At 53.4% G+C, this 22,549-nt stretch overlaps 2 protein-coding genes across 9 annotated transcripts in view; both read right to left on the bottom strand.

The window, feature by feature from the left end:
* FAM107A (family with sequence similarity 107 member A) overlaps positions 1-16,975 on the bottom strand; it is a 98,013-nt gene extending 81,038 nt beyond the window's left edge. The window contains exon 1 of one of the 3 annotated variants that reach the window (XM_060402291.1): positions 16,869-16,975. In XM_060402291.1, the coding sequence (XP_060258274.1) occupies positions 16,869-16,901 (33 nt within the window). In that variant the 5' untranslated portion in view covers positions 16,902-16,975. Of the gene's footprint in view, positions 1-1,504; positions 1,747-12,082; positions 12,622-16,868 lie in introns of those variants that run through there. The other 2 variants (XM_042236018.2, XM_012099792.5) reach the window with 2 other exon arrangements.
* Positions 13,656-22,549, bottom strand: part of FAM3D (FAM3 metabolism regulating signaling molecule D) — an 81,549-nt gene continuing 72,655 nt past the window's right edge. For 4 of the 6 annotated variants that reach the window (XM_060402288.1, XM_042236007.1, XM_012099781.5 and 1 more), the window contains 3 exons: positions 19,354-19,434; positions 16,869-16,985; positions 13,656-14,378 (listed from right to left, as the gene is read on the bottom strand). In XM_060402288.1, coding sequence (XP_060258271.1) covers positions 16,932-16,985; positions 19,354-19,434 — 135 coding nt within the window. In that variant the 3' untranslated portion in view covers positions 13,656-14,378; positions 16,869-16,931. Of the gene's footprint in view, positions 14,379-16,868; positions 16,986-17,264; positions 19,435-22,549 lie in introns of those variants that run through there. The other 2 variants (XM_060402287.1, XM_012099784.4) reach the window with 2 other exon arrangements.

Here is a 22,549-nt window from a genome sequence, read left to right as displayed (position 1 = left end):
CTCTGGCCTGGTTCTGGAATGGTAGGATTCTGAGACAGAGCCTGTGGTCATTTCTGGCCGGAGTCCCTGACCTGCTCAGGCACAGACTAGACCCACGGCAAGGAGACGGCTGTAGCCCATGGGCTCAAAGCAATTCCAGGGCCACCAAGCCCTGGCTGCGGGATTTTGCAGTCTTGCCTAGTACTTTTTTTTTTTTTTTTGCATCAATGGATGAGTGGATCACCCTGTAATTTACTTTTCTTTTACTGTCCTTATTGAATTTTGATAAACATTATTTTACCATAAAATGAAGTGGAAAGTGGGTGTCACCTCATTTTTTTTTAACACCAAAAGGCATTTCAAAAGTTCAAACACACTTAAAACCTTATGAGACAACTAAAAGTTGTAGATTTTGAGATCATCACTATTAAAGACTTATTCTTAAAGAGGAAAAACTGAAAAAGGCAAGAGTATATAACGGACAAGAGACAACCATTTCGCTACATGGTGCTGGGAAGACGGGACGGCCACGTGCAGGACGCGAGACCGGAGCATTCCTCCATGCCGCGCACAGGCGCTCAGAATGGACGAGAGACCCAAGGGCAAGATCTGAGACTGCAGAGCTCCCAAGAGGGTGCAGGCGGGGCACCACACAGCAGCAGTCCCCTGTTCTCCCAAGGCAAGAGAGACAACAGCCAAAACATACCAACTGCACCCAAGCCGACACAAAAGCCCCTGCACAGCAAAGGAAATCATCCACAAAGTGACGGTAACCCTCTGAATGGGAGGAAATACCGCCAACCACATGACCGACAAGGGGTCAACATGCAAAACATACAGCTCAACACCAAGAAAGCAAACAACCCAATCAAAAATAAAAATAAAAAAAAAACCCCAGCAGAACACTCAACCATTCTTTTCCAAAGACAATATACAGATGGCCAATGGGCACATGAAGGGACTCTCAACGTCGCTAACCATCAGAGAAATGCCGATCAAAACCATGATGAGATATCACCCACACCTGTCAGAATCGCCATCATCAACAGGTCAACAAATAACAAACGTTGGCAAGGAGAAAAGCGAACTCTTGTACGCTGTTGGTAGGAATGTAAATTGGTTCAGCCATGATGGAAAACAGGATGGCGTTTCCTCACAACAAAAAATAACTACTGTATAATTCAGCAACCCCACTCCTGGGTATATATCTGGAACAAATGAAAACAATAATTGGAAAAGACATGCACCCCAATGTTCATAGCAGTACCGTTTACAATAGCCAGTAGATGGGAACGACCCAAGTGCTCATCAACAGACAAGTGGGCTAAGGTGTGGGGTGTACATACACAGTGGAGTACTTCTCAGCCTTAACAAAGTACGACATTCAGCTCTTTGTAGCAACATGAAAGGACCTGGAGAACACCATGCTTAGTGAAAAAAGTCAGACGGAAAAAAACAAACATGAAGATGTCATTTATACCTCAAATCTAAATATATATATATGTATATAGCAAAACAGACTCACCGATGTAGGAAACAAACCAGTGATTACTGGTTGGGGAAGGAGGGAGGGCACTGGGCTACCCCCGCAGGTCTGCAAGCCTTGTGGTTGCCCAGCCTTGAGAAAGAAGAGCCCAGAGATATTGACAGAGTCGTCAACACGTGCACTTGGTCTAACATTTCTGAAGCAAAAGGTCCCGGAGCGACATGCCAGCGTGTAAGGCAGGCAGGCAGGCCACCAGACAAGCCGTGGCCGCCATCTTTGCTACTCAGGGAAGAAGGTGGCTGCTATTTATAGATGAATGGACAATAGGTTGCCTCATCGGTTACCAGGGAAACCAGCAGCTGGGGCATATCCCGCAGAGCCCCTTAGGTGAAGGAGCATCATGAGGGCAGGTGTTTCCTTTCAATAAACTAGCAGGTGGAGCCGTTCCGGGCTAAGGATTAGAACCATCAGGAGCTGGGGCAGAGGGCAAGCACGTCCCTGTGCATAGGGGATAAGGTGAAGCAGAAGCTGGCCGAGCAGGGGAGGCGCACAGGGCAAGAGAGCAGCCGCCATGAGTGGCCTGACCGTACGTGTGTGCTACGTCCCTTCACTTGTGTCCAGCCCTTTGCAACACTACGGACTGCAGCCTGCCGCACACCCCACCTCAAATACCCTGCCTGACCCTTACAATCTTGGTCCTCCCCTCTTCCGAGATATCCGTAGGGTCAGGTATGTGGAGGTGTACTGCAACCAAATACAATACTAACGCAAAACCAAATACAATACAAATGCCGAACGAATGCAATGCAGAGTCCAAGAGGCGGGCAGACCTTGGAGCCAAGCACTTACTGGGTCAGTTTTCCCAAGTGCAGAGGACCACAGCGGCATCTCACTGTAGATCCTGCAATCAAGCCACTGTCTCCTAGCCGCTCAGCCTAGGGCGAAGTGGAAGGTGTTTAGCAGGCACAATCCGGGGAAGATCAAGACCATTAAGGAATACAGGCAGCAGCAGCATGCTGATGTAATCCCACCCCTGCCTGTGGTTTTATCCTGGCCTACATCCATGCCGCCTGTCCGCCCTTGGGTCCCACAGCGGGTGACGGATACCAGAGGGGAGGCGTGTGCTAGGACACACTGCACGCATGCTCGGTTGTGTCCAACACTTTTGCGACCCTATGGACTGTGGCCCGCCAGGTTCCTCTGTCCATGGAATTCTCCAGGCGATGGAGTGGGTTGCTATTCCCTTCTCCAGGGCATCTTCCTGACCCAGGGATAGATCCTGGGTTCCCTGCATTGCAGTCAGATTCTTTACCGTCTGAGCCACCAGGGAAGCCACAATTTGAATTTTCAGTATTTTCTGGCAGCTGATGGTGAAGGCCTGTGTGGAGGGCTCCGTTTTCTAATCCTGTTGCTCAGTCATTCAGTGCAGCCTGAAGTCCGTCTCCCTAGGTCGACCATGGTCCTGGGACTGGGTTGTGCTTTCTTCCATGCCTCGGGCCTGAGGCAGCGTCTGACTCAAAGCGGATGCTTAGGACATACGTGTGGAAGGAAGGAGTGAGTTTCCTGGATGGTAGCTATGGATTCACTGATTCTCCTTCCTAGGATATGCCCCCTAGCATCCAGACTGAGTGACAGGGAGTTCCTGCCCTCATAGAGCTGACGTGGAGCCTGGGAAAGCCAGCTACGACACAGTTAAAGAAACAGCCAAGGGACTTCCCTGGTGGCCCAGTGGTTAGGAATCCATCTGCCAATGCAGGGGACACGGGTTCGATCCCTGGTCCGGGAAGATCCCACATGCCTCTGGGCAGCAAAGCCTCTGTGCCACTACTGTAGCCCATGCGCCTAGCGCCTGTGCTCCACAACGAGGCCACTGCAACGAGAAGCCATGCACCGCAACGAAGAGTAGCCCTCTCTTGCTGCAACTAGAGGAAGCCTGCACGTACCCACGGCGATCGAGGGCGGCCAAACAATTTTTAAAAATAAAGAAATACTCAAGTAAGATCTGTGAAGCAGCTGTGGGACTGGGGACCAAGATGGAGGTGCTTTAGCTGCAGGGGTCAGGGGCGGCTTCTCTAAGCTGAAGCCTGAAGGACCCGGTCCTGGAAAGAGCCAGGGAAGAGCACCCCGGGTGGAGGGCACAGCAAAACAGAGGCTCTGAGGCGGGGAAGCTCTTGGCTTGTTGGAGGAAGCCGTGGAGTCCAATATGGCTGGAGCAGAATGAGTATGAGCGTCTCAGGCGGCCAGGCCGGAGTAAGGGCACAGAGGGCTCATACCCTCTTCTCTATGGTTGTGATTTCCTTGTAACGGCTCTTGAAGGGTTTTACTCAGGAGAGTAGAGGGTCAGATTCTGAATCAAAATGAAACTCTCTGGGTATCCCACGTGGGAAGCCATTGCCAAGAACAGAAACTAAAATGAACTGCAGGCCCCAGGAGCACAGCCAGGAGAGGATGAACGGGGTCACGGTTAGGGGTTGAATTGAATTGTATCCCCTAAAAGGTATGTTGAAACCCTAGCCCCTGTACCTGTGCACGTTTCCTGAATTGCAAACAGGGTTTTTGATAATGTACGCAGTTAAAATGAGGTCATGAGGGTGGGCTCTAAGCTGATATGACTGGTGTCCTTTTAAGAAGAGAAGAGACGCAGACACACACACAAGGCGATGCCGTGTGAGAACAGAGGCAGACGCGGGTAAGAAGCATCTATAGATAAACCAAGGGATGACAAAGACGGCTGACCAGTAGCCGACAGCGCTAAAGAATCCACCTGCTCATGCAGGAGATACAAAAGACGTGGGTTTGATCCCTGGGTGGGGAAGATCCCCTGGAGAAGGAAATGGCAATCCACTCCAATATTCTTGCCTGGAAAATTCCATGGAGAGAGGAGTCTGGTGGACTACAGTCCATGGGGTTGCAAAAAGTTGGACACAACTGGGCATGCACACACGCACCCCGGGAGCAGAGAGAAAGGCAGAGAACAGCTCTTCCCAGAGCCTTCAGGGAAGCCTGGCTCTGCTGACACCCTGATTTCAGGCCTCCAGCCTCCCAGTGCTGTGAGGGGATACACCTCTGCTGCTTTCAGCCACCCAGCCCCAGGGAACCAAGACGTCACTTCCCCGTGCCTGCTTGTGATCACAATCTCTGCGGGACCTTCATTGATGCTGACCTGATGGCGGGACTCCCCATGAACGTTTGCCCCATCGTACCCCCCAAAACTCAATGGAAATGAGTTTCAGCAAACTCTGGGAGATACTGAAGGACAGGGAAGCCTGGTGTGCTGCAGTCTGTGGGGTCGCAAGGAGTCGGACAATGACTGAGAGGCTGAACAACAACACCCCAACACGACCCCAAAGTGTTCCCAAGAGTGCAAGTGCATAAGGACAGCCCTGCAGGGAGGTCCCTCTGAACAGCAGTCACCCCCTGGTTTCTGGCTGGGCCCCACGGGTTCTGTTCTGGGGGGTGACATCCCTGTGGGACACCCCAGGCCTCATCGTGACTTGCACCTTGGGAGCAGGGAAACCAGCACTGAGCCTGCCTCCCATGGCTTCCTTGGCGTGGCTTTGCTGGTTGCATTTAGCCCCTCTCAGATTTTAGATGAAGAAGCAAGGCTCCAGCCGCTTGCCCCTCCCCTCCACCACAGGCCTGAGATCTGATCTCACACTCGAACAAAGCCCCTCATTCACGTGGGCCCAGGAGACACAATGTTCCGAAAGTGGATCCCCGGGCCCAGCAAGGGAGCTGCTTTTGGGTTTCTGCCTTCTCAAAAGCAGGCTTTTGATGTGGCCCCTCCTGCCCCACCTCTGAGTTCTTTCATGATGGAAATTAAATTCCTCTGAACTTTAAGGCCCTTCTTCGGCGCTGCTCCCAGTGGGGCCGGAATCACCACCAGCTAGTAACTCTACCCACAAGGTGAAGATTTATTCTGGCTAGAGATGCGGTTTCATCCTGATGCTCGAAAAAAGCAAGTCAACGAGAAGGTGGTCTTAGGAACCAGACGGATTTGGTTCAAGTCTCAGCCCTGGTACTTGAAGGGTGCCTCCCTGAGTCTGGGTTTTTGCCCTGGTGAAACAGGGGTGTCGGTACCTTTGTGGTGAGGCTTCTTAGCACATTCACAAGGAGACGGTTACCCCCTTCTCATCTCCCTGGCCCCTTCTCAGCTACCCCGGTAGTCCTTCAGGTTTAGTAAAACATCCAGACCCAGTTAGGCAAACGCAGCTCTACGACAGGCTTGCCCTCCCCCTGCTCACTCAGCCCCGAGTCCTGTGTGGGCATTTGAGACCCAGGCAGGGAAGCCGTCCTAGAAGAAGTGCCAGCTGGGCGGGCATCTTTCTTTTTCCTTCAGTGTTGTTCCCTCCCAAGCTGGACTTCCAGCCGCAAAGACGAACAGGAAAAGTTTTAGTCTTGGGAAAGGTGGTTGAAGGGCTTTAAGCAACGGCTCTGCATCTTTATATGGGGCAATACTCTTGCCTCTGGGCAGACTTAACCAGCACCCGGGGAACAAGGTTCCACTGGCTGATGTGGGATGGATCCCACCCCTACGAACCCATGCAGTCATCGCTTCTGTGCAGTGCCTGATCTGTACACCTGTTCAGGTAACTCCTGAACCCAGCCTGGGAAGCCAAGAGCAGCAGGGAATGACAGCTTCATTAGGTGGCCTTAGGGCCGTTAGGAAAATGGTGCCCTTTCTCTGCTTCCAAAGGTCATTCCACCTGCCTTTGAAAGCCCCTTTCAGCTGCTCAGAGCGGCGCATCCATGGGTGTCACTCATCCATGATGTGAGCGTGGCATTGTCTGCCTTGCGGGGCTGGGAGGGTGGAGGGAAGCCTGTGAAAGCCCCGAGCGCGGTGGCTGGCAGGGTCAGTGCTCAGAAGCTGCCAGGCCCCCTCCTCCTCGTCTGCCCTCACACCTTGTGATGGAGCGTCTGCTGGGGGTACGGTCAGAATTCAGCACATGCCTGGCCCAAGAACAGTTACAAGAGTAGGTGGGCAGGATGCCTGGCCCAAGAACAGTTACAAGAGTAGGTGGGCAGGAGCTGGGCCTGGGCCTGGGCTGGATGTGTGGGCAGCCGTCAGGAGGCCTTCTAAGCGTCAGCCGCTGGTGTGAGTGAGGCCCAGGAGGCTGGAGGGATGCTGGGAGTCAGGGCTCAGCCAGGAGCAGGTCTCTGCTTTGTTGGGGGTGAGGAAGGGGCCTCCTCACGGGCTCCTGACCACCTTCTCCTCTTGGCCTTGAGCCCCCCATTCTGAGAGTCCTCTGGGAACCTGGTGGTGAACTTCTTTCCCCTCAGAAGCGGTCTGACGTGGTGGGCAGAGTAGCAAGGGTAGGTTGGCATGGATGGTGAGGGGCTCCTAACACAGCCCTCAGGCCCAGCTCAGCTGTGGGCTGGCGAGTGGAACCCTTCCTTGGGCCTGGGCTGAGAGCACCCATCCATCATGATGGGGATAACTGTTCAGGGAGTTAGCGGGGCCGTGCCAGATGGGTGCCTTTTGGGATCTGTAAGAAACGCTCCCTTCCAGGATGTTTATCAAAATTAGCCATCTCTCCCAATTTTTTCCCCTTTTGTTTCAGCCACGGAAATGTTCTTCTAATGAAGATGAATGCAAAGCCATGAGCGTCTTGGCAAACATCAACAGAGTTGTTCACGGAGTGAAAAACCCGGGTGGTGCTGAGTTCGGAGGAATGTTTTAGAGAATGCCATGTCCACGCTCTCCAGGGCTGTCTGAGGTCCATGGGGGTCGCTTTTCCTGGACCCTTTCTACCCAAGGACCTGCAGCCTCACTGTCACAAGAACTTTAAGCAAGGCTCCACGCAGGACATTGTTGTCTGCACTCATCTCTCTAAAATTAATGTACATCAGGACTCTGGCGGTCCTGTGGCCTCAGGGCCCAGGAAAACGGTCATTAGGTGGCCTTAGGGCACAGCAAAATGGTGTCCACCAGGTCCATGCCAGGACCCTGGTGCTCCAGTGGTTAAGAATCCACCTGCCAATTCAGGGGACATGGGTTTGATCCTTGGTTGGGGAACTAAGATCCCACATGCTGTGGGGCAGTCCCTAAGGCCGTGCGCCGCAACTACTGAAGCCCGCCTTGCAGCCGTGCCTCTGCAACAAGAGAAGCGCGAGAAGCCAGCACATCACAACTAGAGAAAGCCTGTGCACAGCAGCAAAGAGCCATGCGCCACTTCAAAGACCCAGTGCGGCCAAAAATAAAAAACAAAGAAAATCAGCGCACACCCAGGCGGCCAAGATTTCCAGCTTCTGGAATGTTCCAAACAGAAACACTGCTTCCGTGTATTGAAAATGCCTTCATTTGATCTTTTGCAAAAATCCTGAGTGTGGCCTGGGTACCCGCCTTGCAGATTACAACATGCTGAGTTGCCCAGGATGAGTAGGGGCAACAATATCTGCTTTTTGACTCTTGGTCCAGCACGCTTTCTGCCCCCCCCCTTGAACTTTTCAATTTCTTTCCATTCTCTCTGTTCACACCATGGTCAGAGATACCACCAGCTCCCGCACGGAGGTGGCAGGCACATTATGACTGAACGCCCAGCATCCATCTTACTCTCTCCTGCTGAGTTTTCGGGGATGACATTGGGGGGCTGATCTCCAGCCCTAAGGGGTCTCTGGTTGGCCTCAACTAGTCCCATGGTCCTGCTTCCGTCCTTTGCCAGCACCGGGTTCAGGATTCCAGGCGAAGCCAATGCCCTTGGTGTTCCCCAGGGGAAAAGGACTGCTTTAGGGATGGCATGTGACTTAATTGCTCCCAGTGAAATTCAAGGGAACCTTGCTTGCGTGTTCTAGGAAATGCCCTGGAGACATCACTGAGCCATTGGACCTCCACTTGCTACTGCTAAGTCGCTTCAGTCGTGTCCGACTCTGTGCGACCCCATAGACAGCAGCCCACCAGGCTCCCCCATCCCTGGGATTCTCCAGGCAAGAACACTGGAGTGGGTTGCCATTTCCTTCTCCAATGCATGAAAGTGAAAAGTGAAAGTGAAGTCGCTCAGTCGTGTCTGACTCTTTGTGACCCCATGGACTGCAGCCTACCAGGCTCTTCTGTCCATGGGATTTTCCAGGCAAGAGTACTGGAGTGGGCTGCCATTGCCTTCTCCGGACTTCCACTTAGGGAGCCCAATAAATTTCTTTATTGTTTAGACCAGTTGGTTTTTGGTTTTCCCTTCCTTGAAGCAGATGGCATTCTAGCTGAAATCCAATTTATGGGAATTTCAGCAGCTGACTCCAACCTGAAGTCCTCATACCTGGCGCCCCCCAACTGCAGCTGGAGATGGTCCTGACAAGTCCGACCGGTCAGCCCCATCTTGACCATCACATGCGCTGATCCCACCTATCAGTATTTGGCTGCCTGTCCGTCTCCCCAACTCACAGAGACGGCTGTGAAGGCAGGAACCATCCCTTTCCGTCCCGGGCTCGGTTCCCGGCACAGGGAAGCAGGTGCTAGTGATCTTAGTCACTCAGTCGTGTCCAGCTACTTGTGGCCCCGTGGGCTGTAGCCCGCCAGGCTCCTCAGTCCATGAGATTCTTCAGGCAAGAATACTGGAGTGGGTAGCCATTCCCTTCTCCAGGGCATCTTCCTGACCCAGGGATCGAACCCAGGTCTCCTGCATTGGCAGGAGGATTCTTTACCACTGAGCCACCAGGGAAGCTGCAGGGGAGCAGGCACCCAGCTGCTATTTTGCTGGGGGAGGCTGGGGCGGGAGAGATGAAGAGGTGGTGGACAGAGCTGGGTACCCCGAGAGTACGCTTTGTGGGCAAGAGTCATCTCCAAGGGGCCGCTCTGTCCCCCCTTCCTGGTGCTGGGGAAGGGACTGCAGGCACTACAGAGATGCCCTGGCCCTGGCTGCATGGCCCTGGGAAGTCCTTCCCGTCTCTGACCTCAGTCTTCCCAGCTGTTCAGTGAGGCGGGGACCGGACCGCATCATCAAGGCTTTTCCAGACGTGTCCTTTTATGATTATGATTAAGCCATAACTGGGGGCAGGGTATGGGACGCCTCTGAGGATAGCAGGGTGCATTTCACGGGACAAGCCTGTGGGAGAACACATGCACAGGTGACAGGGATTGCTTTCCGCACAGCAGGCCTGTCAAAGTCACACAGGCCAGCGGGGTGTTGCTTCTGGGAGGGAGATGGGCATGGACGAGGTCTGGTGGGGTGGTCTACCGATAAGGGAGCCTGGCTTGAGGCTTGCTCACAGCCTTCGCGCCAGCCTGGCTCCCCACTGGCCAGCGGGGAAGGCACAGCTGCTGGGGGTCAGCTTTTATGCCTGCCATTGGCCGTGTTACCGATGCCCTTGCTGGCTCAAGGGAAGGTTGGTGAGGCTCAGAAGAGAACACAGCCGCGGAGGATCCGGTTCAGGGAGAGACTGAGCGCCCGTTTTGTTCCAGGCATGGGCTCATTTGGGTTTTACAACAATCTGAGGAGGGTCTTTTATCTTTCGTTTACTAAGGTAGGATCAGAGAGGTGCAGTGACTTGCTGAAGGTCACAGAGGATGTGGAGGAAAGGAGGCAGGCCTGTCTGACTGTGTAGCCCATGTTCCCCATCACTGTGCCTGGCTGCCTTCTCCCTGGAGGGCTTTCCCCTGGGGTGGGGAAGGGGCTGGGTCCAAGGATAGGCGTGGCTTTCAACCTGGGGGCAAGTTCTCACTGACCGCCCCCCCGCCCACCCCCGGCTGCCTTGAGGATTGTGAAGCTGTCTGGACTTGGTGGGAAAGGGTGTGGGATCGCACCCTTAGTGGGGATCGATTGCGATGTCTGCCACGGGGTGGGGAGGAACAGGGAGAGGCTGACCGTGAGCTATACTCCGTCCTTCCTGGGACAGACCTTATCAGGGTCATTTTTAGGCCTGGGAAGCTGGCTTCCACGATGACTAGCCTTGCCTCATGTTCAGCACAGACAGGATCCAGCGGGGAGGAACAGAAAGAATGTTTCTGAAAGAGGGGATCGGCTGGGGCCAGGGCTGGGGCCCGAGGCTTGGCTGGGAGGGCAGCTCTGGGACTCCCAGAGGCTGTGGCTCATCACCTTCCTGCCCTGACTGCAGGTGACCCGCACTGACCCCTGTAGGCAGGAGTCAGCCCTGCAATGGGGAGCGAGGCCAGTGCTAGGAGGCCTGGCCAGCTCAGATGGTGAAGAATCGGCCTGCAATGCAGGAGATCTGGGTTCAGTCCGTGGGTCAGAAGATCGCCTAGAGGAAGGTATGGCAACCCACTGCAGTATTCTTGCCTGGAGAATCCCATGGAAGGAGGAGCCTGGTGGGCTACAGTCCATGGGGTCGCAAACAGCTGGACACACCTTAGCATGCATGCAGGGGTTATCTAGCCCAACACTCCGGTTTTGCAAATGGTGAAACTGAGGACCAGAGTTCTTCCTCCACAGATCCATGATGTACTCTTTAAATCTGAAAAGTGTGGGATGGGCTGGGTTGGCAGAAAGTTTGCAGTTAGGCAGAAGGGGGTCAATATCCTGCCCATTTTCACACTGGCTAAGAAGTCACGCTTGGCCTCTGAACCTCACTTCTCCGCCTTTAATACAATAGGTCATCACAGCTGGGTGAGGATTAGCATCTCCGTGTATGGGGCCCTCTGGGGGTCAGGAAGCTGATAAGCACTTTACCGGCAGCATCTCAGGGAACCCCTCAGAGATGGGTACCCGCCCCACTTCCCAGGTGAGGACTGGGATGCAGAGGGCGGGGTTCCTCACCACAGCAAGTGGGTGGAGGAGCTGGGGCCTGGCAGCCTGACCACGTTGCTGGTGGGCAGTCCTGGTATGGCTCTGAACATGTGCGAGAATTCCCCAGCCCCTCCTCAGAGACTCTGATCCAGGAGCTCTGGGTGGGCCCTGAGAAAGCGACAGGTTAACAAGCCCCCTCCCACACCAACCCCCCGCAATGTTTAAAGCCAACACAAGGGGTGTACAGACCTCATTTTCAGAAACGCTGCACTGGCTGTGTTACCTACAACACTCCCTCCCCCCACCCCATGGAGACCCCAGACTGAGAAGGATAATGGATGGATAACATGGCTAATAACATGAAGACAAATCTACCAGCAACAGACCATAGCTTGTATACAGCCCGCTGTGCGCCAGGCACTCTTTCAAACGCCTCGCATGTTAGAATTCTTTTAACCCCCACCACAAACCTGGGAGGTAGTGACTACTACTGTCCCCATTTCACAGATGAGGAAATGAGCTACAGATAGCTTCAATAACTTGCCCTTGGCTCTACCTCTGGTGACCACTGGTTGGCCAAGTTAATTACAATGGTTGTTATTATTTTCTTGCCTCTGCCTTCACCTGTGCCAGGCTCCCCTGGTGCTGGGGGTGGGGGTGAGGGGAGTGGTCGGGGAACCCGAGGCAGGGCAGGAAGGGTGTGTGTGTGTGTGCATAAGACCAGGGAGCCTGAGAGGCCGGGCGGCCCCAGATCTGATTCAGAGATGGAGAGATTAGATGCCGGCCTTGCCCTGAGCCCCAGCCAGGTTTCTACATGAAATCTTAGCTGTGAGCTCGGGGTGGGGGTGGGGGGGCGGCGAGCAGTGTGTGAGGGACCCCACCTGGCGGGCGCAGCCTCCCTCCCCACGTCCAGGGCCTCTGCAGGACCCTGGGGGGCTCCTACCTTCTTCCCCTGGGCAGCTCCCATGGCACAAAGCGGGCACCGGGCTCGGCTGGGCCCGGGGCGGGGTGGGGCGGGGGCCAGGCTGGGGGTCCTCCCCTCGGTGTTACTTCAGGATCTGGGGCCCGATGGGTGCCCTGGGCCAGGGGCCCCCGTCCTCCTGCGGCTCATTCTCCTCGGGCACAAAGGCGGCTTTCACGGCTGCTCCTAAGCCGGCTGCTCCTCAGACAGGCTTAGGGTGATTGATCCTGACGGAGGGGCCGGTGTCCCCAGGCGGCCGCATACCCTCCTGGGGTCCCGGTGGTTCCTCACCTCCCGCACTCCTGCCCCTGCCAGGGAGGAGCAGAGCTGACCTCTCCCCTACTCTCCTGCAGCCTGCAGCTGGGGCATGGCAAGTGACCTCTGGCGGCCCAGAGGGCAGGCCTTGACCTTCAAGCCGCAGAGAGGCCCGGGCGGGGGATTGCGAGGGTCTGCGTGGGGATGTGACCCGCGCAGGCTACTCAGCCCCATTAAGGACAGATCTGAGGAGGCCGGGGTTCTCTGAACAGAGATTCCCAGAGCGGAATGCTTCATTCACCAGAGTAGCTGTCCAAGCAGGGCGACCGGTTTGGGCTCAGGCCAGGAAAATATCTGGAGGCCGGATTCCAGGCTGGGGGCCAAGGTTTCCGCATCGCCCAGCAGTCACCCTCCTCCTCATTTCCAGCCCCCCCTGCTGCTTGTCACCGGCCCAGGCAAGATTAAGGCTGGGGTCACCTTGGGCTGGAGTCCTCTTCCTCACATGACTTGACCTCTGAGCCCAGGGTTCTTCACCTGTGTGTGTGCGCGTGTGTGTGTGTTGCTGATGGGGTGGTCAGATAACCACAGCTCAGGGCGGGTGCTGCTCTGAGGCCTGGGAGGGAAGGTGCGCGCAGCCGAAGCTCTTGTCCTGGTAAAGCTTAAATGTCGCTCCCTGCTCCATAATCTTCCTCTTGACCAAACTGGGATGACAGTGGTCCCACATCCCACAGGGCTGTGAGGACGAAATGAGGTGATTCGCATAGAGCTCTGACACAGGTTTCCACGACGGCAATTGTCCACGGAATTTAGATGCTGCTGTTACCCCGCTGATTGACCCACTGCCCGCTGGCGAGTCCCAGGCAAGCAGTGTGATTCGGCACAGCATCCTTTCCCAAGAGCTGGCTGGGTGGGGAAACCCCGGTGGCCTTCCCTTTCCTCCAGCACAGAGCCTGGCACAGTGATTGTTTGTGACCCGGATGACGTAAGAAATGGCAGCTGGCGGTGAAGGGTGCAGGATTAGATTCTAGACCCGACTTCGCCCATAGAATGGAATCTCCCATGGCCCACGGGCTCTGATTCATCAAGTCTTGCTTGCCTCTGGGACCTCACCTGCCGCACCCCTCCCCTCCCTGACCTCAGCACCTTTGCGCTTGCTGCTCTTGCTGCCTGAAATGTTTCTCATCTCTCTCCCTTGAATTCATTCCTTTTGGTTTTAAAACCTTGGCATGATTCTTCATCTTTTAGGCTCAGTTATCACTGCCTCAGAGACGCTTTCCCAGACTTCCTGTAGCCTTCAGAGCTCTGTTTAGTATTTATTATAGCACTCATCAGAAACTGTGGTTATCGCTTGCCATCCCTACCTGAATGGCATCTTCACAAAGTCTGGGACCATTCTGTCTTGTTCCTTAGTTTACTCCCCTGCGTCTAGAATAGTGCTCGGCATGTGGCAGTCACTCTACATATTGGTGGCTCCTCGGTCCATGGGATTTTCCAGGTAAGAGTACTGGAGTGGGTTGCCATTTCCTTCTCCAGGGCATCTTCTCGACCCAGGGATTAAACTGGGGTCTCCCACATTGCATGCAGACTCTTTACCATCTGAGCTACCAGGGAAGTCCGTATGTTGGTGGAGGGGATAAATAAATGATGCAGGATTCGATGAAACAGTCTTAAGTATGTAGAGTGCCTAACACGGCCCTAATGCATCGCAAGTGCTCGCTGCATGGCCATGATCAATACTGTTGTTATTGTTGCTGTATTTCCCCCAGCACCCATGCCCCATCCAGCCAAGCAAAAGTGTGGCTTCTTCCCTCTGCTGCTTCTCCTGGGTTCAGCCCCTGCCTTTTCTCCCTGTCCCAGTCACAGCAGGGGTACAGCTTCGAATTTCCAGCAGTAAGAACACCCACAAAACTGGAAAGAGTGGTGACTAGACTGGCAGTGAGCCGCAGGAGTACAAGCGCCATCAGTCAGCTCTGAAGACCAAACTCTGCTGGCAGCCATCCCATAGTTATCCGCTGGCTTGGTTCTTGGTGGGGTGGGAAGGGAGAAAAAGGAATTTTACACATTTATTAATTTTCCCCCATCTGCTTGGAGTCCTGCTGAAATAGGGCTTATGGGCCATTGACAGGATGCCTCGATTGACTGAATGTCTGAAGCCTAGCTCCTGGCAAGACAGGGGTCTGAAAACCAGCCTTTGGACTCTATACCTTGGGCAGGAGGAATGGGGTTGGTGGTCCCTGCAGGGGCAATGCTTGGAATACACAAGTGGTTTGTGAAACAACCGCTGGTGGTAGAGGGTCAGGACTAGCCAGATCCAGTGTGGCCTGGTCTCACCGTGTGGCCTGGGCACGGAGCTTAGCTTCTTTCTTCATCTGCAAAAAGCAGATAAACATCTGCTCCTTCCTGGCCCACAACCTTGTGGAAAAAAGCAAGGCCTGCGCTACGCGGCAGGGATCTGAACAGAGAAGTTCCAGATCTCTCAAGCCCAGCCCCCTCCATCTCTCCCAAAGAATGATGGTAGATGGTGAGACCTTTGGCAATTTTCAGAAGTCTTCAGAGGCACACAGGAGGAGGAGGAAGGGAGAGGGAGTCAAGGGGGAAGGGTGAAAGGGGATAGAAAACAGTAGGAGTTTTAGGGCAAGTTTTTCTGAAACAATCTGTTTCCTGTAGTGATGGAGATAGATTGGGATGCCAATCTTCATTCTGAGGCTCTTGGCTGTGTGACTTTGGACAAGTTACTTGACCTCTCTGAGCCTCATTTTTCTGTATGCATAAAAGGAATAACGAGGATCCCCACCCCAGGCGGCTAAGAGGATGAAATGAGGTAACTCATGCAAAGCTCTGTGCAGAGCCTATTTGCATGACAGCCAAGTCTCCATAGAAGTTAGGGACGTGCTGTTGTGACGTGCCTCATAATAGTGGTGGTAAGTCCACTGCCCATCGGCAAGTCCCAGGGGACCAGTCTATTAAGCACCACGCCTTTCCCAAAAACTGGGCGACCATACCAGCCTTCCCTTTCTGTCTTGGGCTGCCACCTACTGGTGATGACCAGAATTACAGCTACTGGAAAGATCTCTCTGACTCCTGGGAGAGAGGAGAGGCATGCTGGTGGGAAGGATGAAGGGAAATACGAGCCCCAGAGTCTGAGGTCATGAGTACCTTGCAGGGGTTCCTGAAGGCTTGTCACCCCGATGATGAGAGAGTCAGTCCCCGAGTCTTGTCCCTTTTACTTCCCGAATACCCCTGAGATTGGTCCCTTTTCCTGATCCTGTCTCTGGCCAGGCCACCACCCACTCTCCCTGGATGACACAGCAGCTTCCTCACTGACCGTCTTGCCTCCACTCCCTTCTCCACACAACAGCCGGGAGGAATGTCTTAAAAACTGCAAATCCGATCGTGCCACCCTCAGCTTAAATCTCTCACTGTATCCCCACAGCTCCCGGGCAGAATCTGAGACCCTTCGCCTAGCCCACAAGGCCCCCTCACCCTGTCTGCTCAGCGCTTGGCACCCACTCTGTGCCCCTTGCAGGCTTCCTTTATACTCTTGCCTCGCCTGGCGCACGCGCTTTCCCCTCGTGGGCTGGTGAACTCCAGCACATTCCCAGGCTCGCCGTGCGTGCTGCCTCCTCCAGGATGCCCTCCCTGACCCTGCAGCCTTTCCCCCACATAGCCGTTGTCAAGATGCATCGCGTCTTCATCTGTGACCCTCCTGGACTACGAGCAGGAACCGTGCCCTGTTTCCTTCAGCGAGGTGTCCCCAGTAAACACCCAGTTTCTGACACATAGAAGGTGAGTGAGGGAGCTGACACTTAGGGGGCAGTAGACTCAGTGTTATAGGCTCAACTCTCGAAGGCTGGTGCTGTGGACTCTCTGTCCTGCCCCAATCTTGACCTGACCCGGGGTCCCTACCGTGACCACAATTCCCTGAAGATGACGTGGGGAGTCTGATGGGCGGCTGCTACTTTGTGATGCCAGCCCCAGCGAGGCCCAGCGTGGCTTCGAGAAGTGGCGTTTAAGGAAAATTCGAGCAGACAGGGTGGTCTTGTCTCCTAGTCCAGGCCTGCACTCAGCCCTACCCGGCTGTCCATGCCCACTGCCTCTCCTAGGGGGAGGAACCAAAGTCCCTCAGAAGCTGACTTTGGGATATGACTTCATGCCAGTGATTTCTGAAGGACTGGAGGACATAGTTAAGGGAGCACGGGGGCAGGATGAGGACCGGGAGGAAACTGAGCAAAGGGACGCTTTCAGGCGGAGTCCCAGCTTTAACTTGAGCCCACAGGGAACTCTGGGGTGTGTGCATTACCCCTCATGGCGGTCCCGCTCCAATACCAGGAAGTCCTCAGCTATGGACCATCCCGGGCTCCTGTGAGCTCTGGCACTTCCTGGCCATTCTTCTTTGTACTCGGGAGCAAAGAAGGTTTGCGTAGCCTCGGGGCAGTTCTCTAAAGGAGAGTGCAGACCGCCCAGACAGTCTGAGCGCAAGCTGGGAGAGGGGGTGGGTGGGTGGGGCACCAACCTTCTCGCTGGGCTGCCTTTCCAAGCTCCCCATCTCCAGGAGACCCTTCCTCTATTCTCTGATTCATCCTGTTGACGTTTTCTCAATCTTCTTTGAAGTGCTGTGCAAACGCAGCTTCTAGAAAAGTACCACAACCAGGTGGTCCTTTTTAAAGAGTGGCCCCTGCCGAGAACACTGCCCTCTTCCTGGTTATAGACTCACTTCAGCAGTCTTATTCATCCTCATTTACTTTTATGAGATATTTTTGTTTGTCTTAAAAGAAAAAACATCCCAAACACAGGAGTAGTGAGTGATTGCTAATAGTGCAAACTGCCTGTACCTTCATCCCCAGAGGGGCTGTCTGGCCAGATGTTTTCCCAAACATTGTACAAACATATGTTCTTCTTTGACTTCTGGTGATATGGCTACTTTACCATATTTACTGCCCACAAGCCCCTGAGAGACTGATGCCCTTTGCCCCCATTTCTCAAAGGAAGCTCTGGCCCAGAGGTGACATGACCTGCTCGTCCAGCTAGAGGGTGGCAGAGCGCACTCAGAGCTGGGCCTGGCCTTTCTGACCAGTCACCTTGCCTGCAGCAGCTAACCACCATTACAGTGAGTCAGCTCAGAGAGGCTGAGGGGCTTGTTCAGAGTCCAGGGCCTTCAGAAGCACCCCCCCACCCCAAGATTGACCCGTTGGTCCTGGGGGGGCAGGACGGAAGGGCACTTGGGGTGCAGTGGCAGCCCTCTGTCAGCATGTCAGGTGTGGGGAGAGGGCCTTCCACTTGGAACAAAAAGGGAGGAACAAGGCAAATTTGTCTGCTGCCGGTGCTGCCAGGGTGATTTGGATGGGCAGGTGGTCGGGTGGGGCTGGCAAACTTCCCCCGAGAGTGAGCTGCCATGCCTGGGGAAGAGGCACAGGGCTGCGGCATCGGCAGGGTGGCCGGTCAGGCACCTTCTGACTTCCTTAGCCAGGCCTGCTCACTGCCATCTTACCAGGATCTGATCACTGATCTTGACCCCATGCAACTGCAGCCCCCACCCTCGCCTGCCAAAGCCCCTGCTGAAGCTTCCCACACTCCATCCTCCTCCAGCCCAGGCCCTCTCGTTTGGCCCTTCTGAAGCCCTGTCTGTCCCCAGAGCTCGGTAACTGTGAGCCCCGCACCCGTGGAGTGCACAGGACTCGGCTTCTGCTGTCCCACCGCTCGGGATGTCTGTGCTTGGGGCCTGGGCGTCCTCCCCACGAGCCTTGCACTCTCCCTGGTACACACTCCAGGAGCCCAAGGGCCAGTGCTTTCTGCCCCGTGCCTCCTCCCAGGCTTTGGTCTGCTCCTCCCCGGCCCTTCTCAGAGACCCCAAGCAGGGTCTCACCACCAGATCCCTTGGGCTTCACCACTTCAGTGGCCTCCCGTGGTTGGTATTGACATCTCTTGGCTAAGGACTCTCTGCAGAGTCCAGATGGCTGCTCTTCCCGACGTAGGGCAGACTAGATGCGCCCAGGAATTTCGCAACACCAGCAGCCGACGGGCAGCACCCCAGCTCCCTCACCTTTCCTGAGATCTCGGAGGTGTGTGTTTGACACCAATTCCTAGGGGTTCCCCTGAGATTAAGTTCCACTCACCCACAGCGGTAGCTGAGTCGACAATATACCCCTGCTAGGCTGCCTTCTCTTCCGTCTTACTTCCCTGCCCATTATGGGTGTTTTCCAGAATCACTTCCCAGATAAACAACCTGTACTCTAAATCCCCACACAGAGATAGCCAGGATGTCTTCCCCGAAGCCTTGCAGCCTGGCTGTTCCTTCCAGCCTTTCTCAGATCTCCCCGTGTGCCCCGCTTCACCAGCTCTGGATTTTCTGCAGCTCTCTTTCAAACAGCAGTGGAAGACCGTGTTCTCTGTGTCTGGCCCTCCAGCCCTCTCTGCTCCTGGGGTTCTTCATCTCATGCTGGGAACCACATATGCTTTCATATCTAAATGAGATCCCTATAAAACCAACCTCCTTTCCAGCTGCCTAACCAGGGACCTGTCACCATTGCTGACCTGTGGGAACACGGGGCTGATCAAACCCTGTCTAGTCCATTCCCACCCCGCTGGGAAGTGCTGCACAGCAAGGGGGTGGGAAATTTGGTTCGAAATCATCAAAGATAAAGTTTAATTGTGCTCAGGTGCAGGCAGTCTGTCCTGCCCTTCCCCCGGGAGCGACACTCAGCGGTCCCTCTAGGGAAAGCACACCTGTTCTCTCCACAGACAGCCGGCTCTGGAAGACCCGCAGACGCTGGCCAACTCCGGAGAGGATGCGTCTACCCAGGAGGGTTTTGTTTCCAGCAGAGGAAGCCGGCAGAGTCCTGGAGGGCCCTCAGTACTTTCCATGTCCCATGGCTGCTCCCACTTCTCTGCGTCTGTCAGCTCCTGCCCATCTGACTCGCAGTGATTCTGGCCTCCCATTCCTAGGTTGGGCAGGAGCAGCCTCGGGCCCCAGCCCAGGAAGGGCCACAGCCACCCTATACCTTCCGGGGCACACAGCCCTCCAGCTCCAGCAGCTCTGGCCAGCCGTCATATTTGTTCGTTTCTGGGTTGTTCTTTAAGAACTAGAGAGACAAAAGACAGAGAGAGAGACAGACCGACTGTGTTAGGACCCATGCCTGTGCTTGCCTTGTGCTTGGAAACCTAAATGGCTCCATTTCATCCTCACCACTGCCCCATGGGGGTGGGGGAGGGCGGGATATTTCTAGCCCATTTCACAAACAGGTAAACTGAGGCTGGTGGAGGACAACTTGCCCAAGGTTTCAGAGTCTAGTCACTGCTTGTCAGGCCCTGGAGGGTTGGGGGGGGGGGTGTGTGTGTGGCACCAAGCACTGGGGAAGTGGTGCTTGAAGGGCTTCAGCCCCGCTAGGACATCCCAAATGACAATAATAATTATTATAATAATAACAACTAACCCTTACCACAAACTTAGAGAAAATCTGAAAATCAAACAAGACAAATTCCTGAATTAAGTAAAATATATTTATATAATAGAATATATATTCATGCATTGTGAATAGATTTTCTTTCATTTTTCTGCCTTTAATATTCCCATTATCAGTAAATCAATACTGAATAAAAAATAATACTAACCAAAATTAAAATAACAACCACAAGAATAAAAAGCAGCATGCTAGCTGCAAACTATTATATATAGGATAAACAACAAGGTTTTACTCTATAGCACAGGGAACTATATTCAGTATTTTGTAATAAACCATAATGGAAAAGCATATGAAAAAGGATTTATGTATATACGTATAACTTTGGTGAATCACTTTGATATACAGTGGAAACTAACACAACATTGTGAATCGACTATTCAACAAAAAAAAAAGAAGCATTCTAGCCATTAATGAATGCCTGCTCTATGTCAGGCAGAAAGCACTTTACGCAGTTAATCCTCACGGTAGCCTAAGAAGTGCCCACTGTTATCATCCCAGCTCACAGATGGGAAAACTGAGGCACAGAGGACCAACGTCACTGCCTGTGGCTACCCAGCTGGCAAGTGGTGGAACCACTGTGTAATGTTAATATTAAAAAGAAATGTGCAAAGAGCATACAATCAGTTAAGATTATGTTTAAAATGAACCTACTTATGGCATAGAGAGTTTTACTCAGTGCTCTGTGGGGGCCTAAATGGAAAGGAAATCCAAAAGAGAGAGGATATATGTACACATATAGCTGATTCACTTTGCTGTGCAGTGGAAAGTAACAACACTGTAAGGCGATTATACTCAATAAAGCTCTTTTAAAAAAAAGAGACTGTGTTAAAAATGCTCAGGCTTTTATCAAGCGTGGTAGAAAAGCTTTTGTATACACATATACAAATAGTATGTATGAGCTATATATCTTAGAAAACTAAATGAATTTTTGCCTGACTAAAAAATTTGTGATATTTTGACTCTATTTGCTTGACTTAGTATAAATAGAATGCTAGATTTGTAATTAAAAAAATAGATATGCTACAAGCAACAGAGATTTACTATATAGCTCAGGGAACTATGGTCAGTATCTTACAATAACCTATAATGGAAAATAATCTGAAAAATAATATATGTGCATATGTATAACTGAATCAGCTTGCTTGCTGTGTACCGGGAACACTATACTTCAACAAATAGATATATTATGAAATTAAAAAATAAAAAACATAAAATGCTCAGGCTAATTTGTGGAAGAAAGATGTAAATGGTAAAAATCTCCCAGTGGGATAACTATGGCTAACTAACCTAGGAACTATGGCCAACTAACCTTCCTTTAGGAAGAAAAAACAAACTGTAGGTGCGGCTTCTCTAAAACCCAGCTTTCCAAGCGTGAGAACAAAGGACAGGATGCTTTTAATCAGTTTGGGGGTCTTTGGTTCATATTTGGGTGTTGGGTTGCAGCCAGCTGATCATAGAAACCAGGGAAAAGGTGGTGCTGACTTTTCTCTACTTATGTGCTTCCCCTTTGCTGTATCTGGCCCAGTTTTGCTGGGTCTGGAAGCTGCGCTTTAAAGAGGAACAGTGCCTCGTCAAGCCTCTTCGGAGCTCCTGCCCCCAGAGGGTGAAGCTACTTTAAACTGTTCCTTTTTTTTTTTTTTTTTTTAAAAAGCAATTTCTGACTACCTGAATACGTTCTCTTGGAAAGACACACATACAAACCAGACCAACATTTTCCAAACAAGGCAAGACCCCGTGCCGCCCACTTTGGCTCAGCCCTTTCCCCGCCCACCTCCCGGGAGCTCTGCACTTGGCTGCTCAACTCAGCCCCTTCCCTGCCTCCCGCAGCCCCGCCCCCTCCAGGCCGCCTTCAGACGCGTGCTCCTTCCACAGTGCTGTCTCTACACAGCCAGAGAGGCCATTCTGAAAGTATCGGGACAGGAAGGCTTTGGGGAGGCTGCAGACCTGGATGAGACATGCGTCCCTATCACAGAGCAAGCCGGTTAAAACGTCTCCAAGGTTCTGGATCCCCGTCTGTGAGATGTCATGCATGATCACTGTCTGCATGGCTAAATAAGACCCTGCAGGTCACTTGCTCAGACGTGCCTGCACAGAGCAAGTACTTGCTGAATACATTCTTTCTTATTATCAGTCTGATCTGGTCACTCTCCCGCTTAAGCCTACCGTGGCTCCCCATTGCCTTCAGGCCAGCGTTTGCATTCCTCAGTGGTCCCATATGCCTGACCCTTAGCTTCCTGTCTTGGGTCCTGGCAAAGCTGAATGTTCTCAAAACCAGAAACTGGCCAGCTTCATGCTGGGAAGGCCTGGCCAGTTCTCCCAGGTTTCGGAATTGCTCTGAGCTGGGGATGCACAGATGACTGCATTGGAGGGGACAAGGCACAGCATTTCCTTGGGGTCCCCAGCCCTCCACTGACTTCCCTTCCTCCGGTGAGTGCACCTCAAGCCCCACCACTGGGTGCCTCCAGGTGCCCTCTGCTTGGGCCGCCCCCTGGGTACTGGCTGTGGAGCTCAGATCATGGGTCCCTCCTGACACCTCCACACACTCATGTGGGGGGTCTCCTTGTGTCTCCTTTGTGCAAGCTCACCCTCTCCACAGGGAACTTAGAAGGGAACCTGGGGCTCCCCCGGCCAAACCTGCTCCTTTACAGGTGGGGAGGAGGGGCTTGCAGCGGGGACCAGAAGCTAGGCATCCGCTCTCGGCTCTGGACTCCCCCTTCCCCAGTCACATCACAGG

Source organism: Ovis aries, chromosome 19 (assembly GCF_016772045.2).
Source record: "Ovis aries strain OAR_USU_Benz2616 breed Rambouillet chromosome 19, ARS-UI_Ramb_v3.0, whole genome shotgun sequence".
Lineage (NCBI taxonomy): Eukaryota > Metazoa > Chordata > Mammalia > Artiodactyla > Bovidae > Ovis > Ovis aries.
This window is presented reverse-complemented; position numbering and strand designations above follow the sequence as displayed.